Source organism: Melitaea cinxia, chromosome 8, assembly GCF_905220565.1.
Source record: "Melitaea cinxia chromosome 8, ilMelCinx1.1, whole genome shotgun sequence".
Taxonomy (NCBI): Eukaryota; Metazoa; Arthropoda; class Insecta; order Lepidoptera; family Nymphalidae; genus Melitaea; species Melitaea cinxia.
In genome coordinates this window covers 2,753,292-2,765,821 of record NC_059401.1, presented here as the reverse complement: position 1 = coordinate 2,765,821, position 12,530 = coordinate 2,753,292, and the positions used below count along the sequence as shown (strand labels likewise).

The following is a 12,530-nucleotide window of genomic DNA, read 5'->3' as shown; positions in this document are numbered from 1 at the left end:
CTCCCTGATTACATCCTCCACGTGGGTACAGTTGTTATGATGAGCTTGTGATTTCTTAAATAATGAGAAAACTGTTTAATTGGTTGTTTTTCATTTATAGGTTTCAAAATATTTTAGCGATCTAAATTTCCGTTGGCCTGCGACATAGTAAGGTTCACAAACAATTCTGTCATTTGTTTCCCATAGTCATAAATTGACATTTCGTGCTGCCTTAATTTTTGTTATCTATTTTCTTTATTTGAATTTATCAAAACCTCAACATGAGCATAATCGCTCTAAAGACTTAACTTAGCACCTTGCTTTAACCTGCTTTTTTAACCGACTTCCGAAAAGAAGAAGGTTCTCAATTCGTCGTCCGTCGTTCAATCGTATTTTTTATGTATGTTACTTCAGAACTTTTGACCGGGTGGACCGAAATCGAATTTTTTTTAATCGAAAGGTGGTGTGTGTCATTTGGACCCATTTAAATTTATTTGAGATCTAACAACTACTTTTCGATCTATATCTAAAAATGCGTTTTTACTTCACTATTCTTTCGTCGACCTTCGTTGTATTTTACCGCATAACCTATTACTGGGTGTACCGATTTTGATAATTTTTAATTTAATCGAAAGTTGATGTTTATTATATGGTTATATTTAAATTTCATCCATATCTTATTACAACTTTTTGAGTAATCTTTGATAACGCGTATATACTTGACAATTTTTTCGTCTACCAACGTTGTATTATATCGATGTAAGTGAAGTCGGTTTTTTTTATAACGTTGACAAAGAGTATATAGCAGTATTTAATATAAGCTATTAATTGTTTAATGCTTGTTTCATCATTACACATAACAGGTAATAAATTTAAAACAACCTTTAAATAAAAATTAGCCATATTGATATGAGGTACAGTTTTAATATTTTCCGAAAGAAACAAATTTAAAATAAAATATTCATTCTTAAATAATGATTCAAAGTTTTACAATTGTTTTTATAACACATAATGATGTGCCGAAGGTCGTGATCTCTTTCTTGAGACTCCCTCATAGTATCATTCTCCCAGAGACCCAAGCGACTTGTTCTCGTTAGCTTTAATGTTACTTCATTAGATTCCTGCTTAACACAATGTCACAAGTCTTCTGAACGCGGCCTTCGTGAGAGTGCGTCGGCATTCCCATGCATCTTTCCGCTGCGTGCCTGGAAGATAACAGTTATCGGGGCTTCCTCCACGTCAGCCAGTACTCGCTCCTTAGTCCTGGCTTTTATGCGTTTTCCTGATCCCGGGTAGGGGACGAAGCCCCCTTGCTTCTTCAGCTCCTCTATTTGTTCCTCGATCCTTTTCATCCTTGACATCTGGGTCTCCTTTTACGGACAGTTGAGCTGAAGATGGCCTCTCTCGCCGCACTTGTAGCACATGACTCCAGAACTTTTCTTCATAGGAGTCACTAACATCTTTTATAGCCCAAAGCACTTTTTCTTGGAGGTGTTTTTGTTGCTCTTGCGATTCTTGCAAATCACCGAGCTTGAGCCGAATCTCAACCCTTTGCAGCTCCATTAATTCAATTAACCTTTCTTGTTGAAGAGCCACTTGAGGGTCTCTAGAAGCTACGGTGCATCTGGTGGGCTTGGGAAGGTGGATGGAGCCAGTGGGTGGGGCTTGATACTCAGTGGGTGTGGCTTCCTCAGCTGGTTGTGCCCTTGTCCTGACGCCCTCCTTGAAGTTCTCTCTCGGAGTCAATGGCATCTCTAAATACCACTTCTGACACCAGTTGTTACGTGTTAGGGTTCGAAGGATTTGGAGAGAAAGACCTGCTGACTCTTTTGGAGACTTTATTTACTAGCACTAGGTCCAACACAAAGCACTAGGGTTCAACCACTAAGCACTAACGATGTCCTAAGTCGTAGCCAATGCCGTAGGTTTCGCCGGTATCATTCTTGATCACTAGTTTTCACTTTGAAGTCGCCTCGAAGATCGCTCAAACTCAATTTAACTCGCTCGCCTCCCTGCGGCTATTGATATCGGCCGAGACGAGGCCCAGAACAGTCTGGAAAGTTCACGCATGTACCCGGTTTTCGAGACTATACTTCTATATAGTTCCACAGTAGTTCCTCTAACGCCACCTAGTATTGAGTAGAGAGTTTCATGCGGTCTCTGTCTTTGTGTGGTTTCAATGGTTGCCGCTAAATGGCGTTAGTTTCTTTGTGTGTGTTTCTAACAATATATTCAAGACACAGTGCAGGCATATTGTACAGAAGTTTTACTTCAGTCGTGTGGTCTAAAGCACACTCGTTTTTTGTTAGTTACGCTGTTATGCTCTTGAATAGTCTTTTCAAGTGATGAAACTTTGTTTTGCAGCTCAAGCACACTTTCAGTGAGGTAATTAATCGCACTTCCAAATGAATTAACCATTTCTAATATTTTCAATTAATTAACACGGCGCTTGCAAACAACTTTCGATCACGGGAGGTTTACCCACATTTACTATAATGTAGTATTATATTTGAGCGTTTAATTTTTGAATTCTCGTTAATAATGGGTATTTACTTGACTAGTTTTTCGTTGACCTACGTTGTATTATAGTTCATAACTTTTTACTGGGCGTACCGATTTTCGTAAACGCGTTTAAATTTAATCGAAATCTGATTACAACTTTTTGAGTAATATTTGATAACGCGTGTTTACTTGACTTTTGTCTGCCTACGTTGTGTCAATGGTCATGTAATTGAAATCGGTTTTTTAACCGAATTCCAAAAAGGAGGAGGTTCTCAATTCGATTGTATTTTTTTTATGTATGTTACATCAGAACTTTTGACCGGGTGCGGTGGACCGATTTCGACAAAAAATTTTTTAATCGAAAGGTAGTGTGTGTCAATTGTTTCCATTTAAATTTATTTGAGATCTAATAAGTACTTTTCGAGTTACATCTAATAATGCGTTTTTACTTGACGCTTTTTTCGTCGACCTACATTGTATTATACCGCATAACTTTCTACTGGAAATACCGATTTTAATAATTCTTTTTTTGTTGGAAAGGGGATATCCCTAGTTTGGTATCATGATAAGGAAACCAGGATCTGATGATGGGATCCTAGACAAATCGAGGGAAACTCTCGAAAATCCGCAATAATTTATTACTGGGTGTACCGATTTTGGTAATTTTTTTCGAAAATTAATCGAATAATTTAATTGAAAGCTGATGTTTATCATGTGGTCACATATAAATTTTATCGAGATCTGATATCCACTTTTTGAGTGATCTATGATAACGCGTAGTTACTTTACTATTTTTTCGTCGATCTACGTTGTATTACTCGTCGATGTAATTGAAGTCGGTTTTTTTTTCGTTTGCGAGCAAATACAATTATTTTTTCTTAGCTAGCAAACACAATTATAACAATTTTTATTATATTTTATTCAATTAAATACAATCGAAATAATAGAATAAGGATTTTGAGGAAACGTTAGGATCGTAAATTACTGGATAAAAATAAACAATAAGTAAATTGCAAGCACTTGCTAATTCATTATTCAGACGCATTTGACTAACGTTTTCACATATTTACGTACAACTTCTGTTATTAATTTAGATAATGATAAAAATTAATGTTCCAATCGTTGCACATACATCATTTTCAAATTTTGAGGAAAATCCCGTAACACACCGTACCAAAGCGGTCGACTATACCTTGTATCGGCGGAATATATAAATACTTACGCACCGCACTCTTGACGAGACTGTCAGTTGAAACCGAACCAAACGCAGCGATTTAACGCACTCAAACCCGAATCAAACAAATATCTCTAAAAGATATACGAAAATGAACGACGCTGAATTATATAATAAAAGCAATATTATAACAAAAACGGATGCTCTGCAATGTTTAGAAGAATATGGAAATCGAATTAAATGGAAAAACGGCGAAATTACGGTTTTAGACATTGGTTGCGGAGATGGAGGCGTAACGGTGGGTATACTAAAAAAATTTATCCCCGATAATTGTGAAAGACTGGTAGGTTGTGATATTAACGAAAACATGGTACAGTTTGCTAATAAGCAGTACGCGAATGATCACACCAGTTTCATGGTGCTGAACATCGAGGGCGACTTGCCAAACAAGCTTCGAGGAACTTTTGATCACGCATTTTCATTCTACGCCTTACATTGGATCCAACAACAAGAGTGAGTAATTCCTAAATTTATTATATATTTTAATTACTATTTAATTCTAATTTTTTACCATGCTCTAATTTTTTATAATTTGTTAATTATATTTTACATTTTACATAAAATTCTTCATATGCGAGTTCTATTTCCACTTTTCGAGACGGTTTAATTAGTTATATTTATTTTATCAACTCTTCTCTTACATAAAACGTTAAGGACTGGCTGAAGGACTTGCAAAAGACAAAGTTCTCATTTTTTTTTAATATATGTTAGCCCGGAACTTTTGACTGGGTGGACAGATTTTTATGTTTTTTTTTATTTTAATCGAAAGGCACGTGTACGGCAGTAACGTGTCATGTGGTTCCACTTAAATTAAATTGCGATCTTTCTAGTACTTTTCAAGTTACATTTAATAATCCGTATTTACTTGATATTTTTTCGTCGACCTACGTTGTATTATACCGCATAACTTTTCACTGGGTATATCGATGTTAATCATTTTAATTTTTTATTTATTTATATAACTAGGTCGGCAAACAAGCGTACGGCTCACCTGATGCTAAGCTATTACCGTAGCTTATAAATGTCTGCAACATCAGAAGCATCGCAAGCGCATTACCGACCCTATCCCCAATTCCCCCAGGAACTCTGGTCACCTTACTCACCAACAGGAACACATCACTGAAAGCAGTATTATTTAGTTGTGATCTTCTCTAAGGTCGAGGTACTACCCCAGTCGGTCTGCTCCATATTTTGAGCGGGAAATTTCCTGCTGTGTTCTACCTCAGTTTAATCAAAAGCTGATGCTTGTCTTGCATTCGCGTTTAATTTTGATCAAGAAGTAATTAGTACTATTTGAGTAATCTTTAATAACGCGTATTTACTTGTCGATGTGAATGAAGTGTTTTTGTTTTTTCGTTTGCGAGCAAACACAATTAGTACTCCTTAAAAAATAAACAATTATTTAATTATTTTAATTGAATTTCTAAGAACGAGGACAGTAATTAAATTGTTGTGACTTAGGGATGTACTATAGCATATTATTCTGATAGTATTTTTGATGCACAAACGTTATACCCAGAATCCTAGCCTAATCCTATATTTATTCAACAAAATAAATTTTTCTATATTTAAAAATTAATCTAGAGTAATAATAAATATCTTAAATAAAATCATAATTTCAGGGTGGCGTTTGAAAACATAAGTACTCCTTAAAAAATAAACAATTATTTAATTATTTTAATTGAATTTCTAAGAACGAGGACAGTAATTAAATTGTTGTGACTTAGGGATGTACTATAGCATATTATTCTGATAGTATTTTTGATGCACAAACGTTATACCCAGAATCCTAGCCTAATCCTATATTTATTCAACAAAATTCATTTTTCTATATTTAAAAATTAATCTAGAGTAATAATAAATATCTTAAATAAAATCATAATTTCAGGGTGGCGTTTGAAAACATATATGATCTACTATCAGAGGGAGGCGAGTGCTTTTTAGTATTCCTGGCTCACACGCCGGTTTTTGACGTTTACCGCGTCCTATCTCGGTCAACAAAATGGAAGTTTTGGGTGAAAGATGTTGAACGCTTTATTTCACCCTATACTGATTGTCAGGTAAGTTCTATTCATTATCAATGATAACTTTTTGCATTTCGTGTTCACATGATTATCTTAAAAATAGTAATTTTTCGTATATTTAATATCGAATTGTCTTTGATATAGAATAAAGGTTAAATAAATAATGATAGCATTATTTATTTAATCTTTATTACAGAAGTTAAGATAACATGTTGCGCAAAAGGCGTACTGGAAGTCTTTATCTACTATTAACAAAAAAAGCGTTGAGGTAGGTTGATGTTTAAAAAATAAGCATTCTTATACAATTGAATAAAAAAAGACATTAATAACAAAAAATCCAATTAATAAAAAAAAGGTCTTCGCCAACCCGCCTGGTGACAGCGGGCAAAACTCATGAGTACGCGCCAAAAATTTTGGCCCTTAGTTCCCGGCAGCCCTACTATTTCCGGCTGTTTTGGGGCCGGAATGTTTGGCGCGATCTTATGAAGGCCTAGGTCCAGCAGTGGACTACAATAGGCTGATGAGTGTGTGTCTGAGAGAGACTTTTAATTACACGCCCCAAACGCCAAACGTCAAATATACATACATACTTACATACATACATACATACATCGATACAATATAAAAACATACATACAGGTATGAAAACATGTGCATGGTTATTGATATGGTCATAAAAAAGACAAGGCTAAGACTTTCGCAAAACGAGAAGATGAGCGACGCGTTGACATCTTACCGATTACCACGACGGTGAAAATAATATATCCACAGAACGCCCCGCCACAATTCCCTTTACATTCTGAATTCTCTGAAGTGTCCGATACATACCTTTAAAAACTTTATATTTTCATTGTCATCGATAGTAATTATATATTTTTGGACTATATTATTTAAAAAAAAAGTAAAAAAAAATATTCAGAATTAATATTTTAAATAGAAATATAAAAATTACTTTTATGTTAGAAATTTGTTTGTTGCGAGAAAAAACACAACCAACTATACTATTATTAATAAGAAATAAACACAAACATAAAAACATTTTACACAATTAGGACACATAACTTTTTTAAAATGCCATAATGCCATGGCATGTCCCAACTTCGTCTTTTTTAAAAGAGAAATGTTTTATACAAAAAGAAAATGAATCAAAACAAAATGAAATTAAGTTTTCAATGAATAAAGTATTTTATAATTTTTCGAAGGAACCCGAAAAGAAGGTCAAACAAATGATGACGTCGATCGGATTCACTGCGGTGGAAGTCGAATGTTTGCATAAGACATTTGTTTATCCAAACTTGGATGTACTCAAAGGTAAGTTTAGTACACGACTACTTTTAAATAAAAAAACTAATCCCTATTTCCATTGGTTACGTCATAAGTTGAGAACAAATCGATTTTATTCGACCCTTCTTTTTTTTGTTCTGGTTCTTACGGAATGAAACATGAAACATGAAGAACATCGTCCAGAAAATTGAATAAAAATCAGAAAACAAATTGCTGAAATGTATGTACGAGGGACAATTCAGAACGACTGCCCCAAATTGAATAATATTTTTTTGTGTTCATTATTGTCTGGACAAATATATAAATTCAAAAAAAATATGAAATTACAAAATTCGTCGGATCAGTTAGTATAAGATTAAAAAAAAATGGGTTCTAAAAGATCTATATTATTCCAAAGATCTACTGTTTCTGAGCTTTGTATCTTTAAAGTTTACTATTTATTATTTATTTATATTTATTTAACAATGTATGTACACTAGGATAGCAAAAGGAAATAGCTCTTATAAACAATGCTGGTACAAAGGCACTACTTATCCCATGATGGAATCTCTTCCAGTAGTCCTGCTACAGGAAACTTCAGTCACAATCGTCAGAACAGTCGCGAAATTAGCGAATTATTATTTGATTTTTTTAATTTTCCATTGTCATATCTAGTGAAAAGTTTAATATAATAAAATAACTTCTTTTACTTTCAGGTCTCGTAACATCAATCAATCCTTTCGAAATACCAAAAGACTTAGAGGAAGATTTTCTGCTAGATTACTTTAATGTTCTGCGAGACTTGCGCATTATAGATCATGCGAGCAGTAACGTCGATGGACCGATCAAAGCGACATTCAACTACCGTCTTATTGTAGCCAAGGGAAGAAAATAATCGATTTTTTAAGAACTGTTGGTAGTAAAAAATTGTAATAAGTCTTATAAAAACACAACTTATATGTAATATTGTTTTATGGTATGGCAAAAATGTTAAACTTTTAAAGCAATATAGGAGGTATAAGTCAATCATAAATAATTCTCTTACTTTACTACTATTTATGTACTTGATAAAACAAACAAAAAGATTATAATTTTTTCACTATCTCAGATGTTTTTAAGTGTATAAGATACATCTAAAATTTTAAAAGTAAATTAATATTAGTTTTATGTTATTAATAATATTGACCGCCCTTTTTATATTTAATAAATAAAAGTTAGAATTATTTCTTGTTTTATTCATTTAATGATTTATAATAATGCGCCAACAAGGTAGACTACTATGAGTATATTTACCATTTTCAACACCAAGGTACAACAACAGAGTGTTACCTCAATTATAGCTTACTTGAGAGTATTTCATTTCAAAAACACGTAAAGCAGATACAAGAAAAAAAATCAATGCAATAATAATTGTGTTTGCAGGCAAACGAAGAAAAACTGACTTCAATTATATCGACAAGTAATACAACGTAGGTAGACGAAAAAATAGTCAAGTAAATACGCATTATCAAAGATTACTCCAAAAGTTTAAATCAGATCTCGATGAAATTTAAATGTGACCACATGATAAACATCAGCTTTCAATTAAATTAAAAATCATCAAAATCCGTACACACAGTTAAGTTATGCGGATTTTCAAGGGTTTCTGGTTTTTTCTGGCATCCCATAATCAGATCCTGGTTTTATTTATTATGGTACCACACCTAGGATATCCCCTTTCCAACAAAAAAAGAATTATCAAAAGCGGTTCATAAGCGACGAAGTTATCCCCGAACATACATAAAAAAAAGAAAATATATATACGGTCGAATTGAGTACCCTCCTCCTTTTTTTGAAGTCGGTTAAAAAAATTAAAATTAATACAATGCAACTAGAATTAAATCAATGAAAATAAAATTATTACAATAAAGTCAATAATAAAATAATGCAATTTAAATTAATTAACAAAATTAAAATTCATGTATTAAAATTAAAATAAAGTACAAAACATAAAAAATAATACAATGAATTAAAAATCATAAATTAATTCAATGACATTAAAATTATAATTGATACAATATAATTACAATTAAATTAAAATTACAATAAAAAATTAAGAATAGAAAAGAATAACCAAATTTAATTAATTCAACAGAATTTAAATTAATACTATAAAACTAAAAAATGATACATTAAAAAATTAGAAGTTAACGTCATAAAACTAAAAAATTATTTAATTTTATAATGAGAATCACTAAAAATATCAGATTTAAACGAGGAAAAAAATTACATTGTTAACAATGAAGCAATTTAATAAAATAATCCTTTATTTTATTAACCCTCAAACGCCAATGTCCTGAAAAACTTGATGTCCTGCAGCTCCATACGATGTCGAATTGATTTGATGTTAAAGTAAGAGAAGTGATCGCTATAATTAGGAAGATTTCCAGCCATGTTACAACTATAGGACAAGTGCCATAAAAATCGCTTCTGTACACTCTCAAAGCAATTTCATTGACTTGTTCCATGACTACCTACGCGTTGGCATAACAGTCACAGCACAGTATGTTTCACTAGCGGTCGCGGGAGCTATCTCCATGAGACACGAGAAACATTTGTATTGGCCATATAGATGTTTGTCGTGGTCTGGACATTTGGGCACCCGACACAGGAGAGAGAGATTGAGGAGGATTGATGAGGGCCGTTGAATATGAAACGTTTATTTGTTTATTTATTAATTCATTTTTATTACTTTTTATATTTCTTTCACAGCATACATAGATACCTAATAGAACGTTTCTTACTTTATTTTAATGTTCATACGGGGATTAACGCGAACAAAATTTTTTAAGGTAAAATATATTACCTTGAGGCCTGACGTTTCGGCCAGGTTACACCAGCCGTGGTCGCAGGCAGACTGTCTGCAGTTAATCCCCGTATGAACATTAAAATATAATAATGAAACGCGAAAGTTTAAAAGTTGTTTCTTACTTTTTCTTTGATCAGCTATTTCAAAGCTTCCGCTTACACAAAATTTAATCGAACTACTTCTGAAATTTGCTAATTTCGGTTTTTCAATATTGTAGCCAAGTTAAAGTCACATTATTACATTCAACAGCAAATAAAGTTTATGACTTTTAATTTTGTATTTACGATTAACGTATCAAACATTTAACACGTTCTTTTCACGGTTTTTGCTAAAGTACCTGCAACATTTGCATAAAATCCTTGAAAGCTTGTAGGTACTTGAAGTTGAGACAAGCGTGTGTAAAACAACTCAACGACGCGAAAGTTGACTACAAGAAAATTATAATTACTTATTATTAAAGGTACTGTTATACCCGGGTTATGTAAGAGGAATTGCTGAGTCCTGTGACGCTACCGCGTCAGCAATATTGTCATATGATCATTGTTAGAACCTTTGGTAGTTAGTCTAATCCCATATCCCGAAGGCATCGGCTGCCTAAAGATTAAATAATATTCCAATTCTAAATCCTATTCTAGTTCTAGTGAATAAATATAGTTAATGTGAATAAATATAATAAACTTTTAATAAATATTAATAAATAGTTTTTTTTTAAAAACTAAAATACTATATCCGTTATAACAATTTGGTGGCAGCGTGAAAGGATTTCAAAAGAGATCCCCGGTACGCCTTCCAGTGTGAAAGTGAAATAAAATGTGAAAACAAAATTAATTAGTGATAACTATTTTACTATTTGTGTTATTATACTATTTCTGTGAGAAAAGTTTAACTCTTGCATGTGAAGTGAAAACAAAAAAAATATATAATAAAATAAAATAAAAACTTTATTGTGAACACAAAACCGCAATTATTAAATAAACATTCGTAAAAGTGAATTATCATCATAGTTTGGTCGAACGAGATTGAGCTTGCATCCAAGGCTCCACACTGCAACTGCGAAAACCGATATGCTTCTTATCAGGACCACCGTGGCGTTCTGCGCAACGTGAGTCTGGCTTACGATATAGCTACACAATATATTTATAGAATCGAGGTGGGCTTTTGTAATAGTTTTATACAATAATTTTGTTATTTTAAATTCTAAAACAGTTTGTTACTATTACATTTTTCCTTTTTTTTCAATATCTTGTGCGTATACTTTCACTGTTTCTTGTTTTACTATATCGAATTAAGTATTTACTACGTATATTATTAATTTAAAAGAACTATGGCAGAACCTAAAGTACCAAAAGCTGCTAGAGTCGAAACATTACACGTACCGACCCACGTTGATTTGCCCTCCGAATCTGAGGATGAAAGACCTATAAATACCGTAGAACAAAGAAAACAGAGAGGAAAAAAGATGAATTCAACTCCCGAGATAGAACTTAATATTCTTTTAAAATTCATAAAACCATATGACGGTTCTAGGGAAACCCTCAACTCATTCCTGATAAATTGTAACAATGCATATGACCTTGCAACAGAAGTCCAAAAACCAATAGTATTTAAATATATTCTATGTCAGCTCAGTGGCAAGGCCGAAGTTGCCTGTTCCATTAAAGAGTTTATTTCTTGGGAACAACTCAAAGACTTTTTAAAAAATCAATTCAGTGTGAGGAAACATTACTCGCATCTTTTAATGGAATTGCAAGAATGTAAACAAGGGTTGCAGGAATCTGTATCCCAATTCTCTTTGAGAATAGAAACGTGCCTGTCCCAACTTTTGACCGAAATTTCGCTGAGCACGTCCAAAGTTAAAGAGATAGCGGGCCGAACGGCGGCCATGGAAGAGTTAGCTCTCCACCACTTCTTAATAGGCTTACACCCCAGAATCTCTAATATTACCAGATGTAGATCTCCTAAAACATTAAATGAAGCGACAAACATAGCTGTTTCCGAAGAACGTATTCAACAAACACTGTATAAATCTACTCCGCGATTAATGACTGAATTAAGTAAACCTATGCGTAGCAGCTTTAGCCCTAAATCTGTACAAAATTCTCAAAAGCCCCAGCAATTTGCTCAGAATCAACCAAATTTACCAAAACGCGACTACCCCAGTACTAGAAACCAAATTATTTGTAGGTATTGTAAGAATATTGGACATTCCATCGAAAATTGTAGGAAAAGAGAGTATAACAATAGAATGTATAATCAACCCTCGTCATCTAGAGCTCAACAACGCGTTAACTTTACCCACGAATGTGTAGAACAACTTCGCGATGAGATAAATGGCGATGATGAAAAAAACTATCGAATGTCTCACGATGGTGTCGTGTGAGACACCCCAAAAGGAAAATCGACACTAAATTAGTTACTGCTAATTTCACTAAATCCACTGAATCCACTGAATCCACTGAATCCACTGAATCCACTGAATCCACTGAATCTTTTAAAAACACTGTATCTAATAAAGCGACTGTATCTTTTAAACCTACTATATCTAAAAGAAACACCGTGTCTCCTAAATCCACTGTATCCTGTAAATCCAATGTGAGTAATAAAACTACTGTATCCACTAAACCCGCTGTACCTTTAAGTAACAAAACCACTGCGTCTTCCGGAAGTCTGTCCACTGAAT

General features: G+C 33.3%; 1 protein-coding gene and 1 long non-coding RNA gene across 2 annotated transcripts; one reads left to right on the top strand and one right to left on the bottom strand.

Moving 5' to 3' along the window:
- Positions 1-522: 522 nt before the first annotated feature.
- On the bottom strand, positions 523-3,051 carry LOC123655605. The gene is made up of 2 exons (XR_006743430.1): positions 2,975-3,051; positions 523-567 (listed from the first exon to the last, which is right to left on the bottom strand). It is a non-coding gene; the product is annotated as an uncharacterized LOC123655605 (long non-coding RNA).
- A 753-nt stretch (positions 3,052-3,804) lies between these two features.
- LOC123655603 (juvenile hormone acid O-methyltransferase-like) lies at positions 3,805-8,225 on the top strand. The gene is made up of 4 exons (XM_045591370.1): positions 3,805-4,168; positions 5,604-5,775; positions 6,942-7,050; positions 7,719-8,225. Exons 1-4 carry the CDS (start codon positions 3,807-3,809, stop codon positions 7,895-7,897), a joined length of 822 nt encoding a protein of 273 aa, XP_045447326.1. The 5' UTR covers positions 3,805-3,806; the 3' UTR covers positions 7,898-8,225.
- The last annotated feature ends 4,305 nt before the right edge of the window (positions 8,226-12,530 follow it).

Coding starts and splice junctions, on each gene's coding strand:
- LOC123655603 (XM_045591370.1), top strand. CDS start 3,807: ATGAACGACGCTGAATTATATAATAAAAGCAATATTATAACAAAAACG. Junction 4,169..5,603: donor CATTGGATCCAACAACAAGA/GTGAGTAATTCC, acceptor TCATAATTTCAG/GGTGGCGTTTGAAAACATAT. Junction 7,051..7,718: donor AAACTTGGATGTACTCAAAG/GTAAGTTTAGTA, acceptor TTTTACTTTCAG/GTCTCGTAACATCAATCAAT.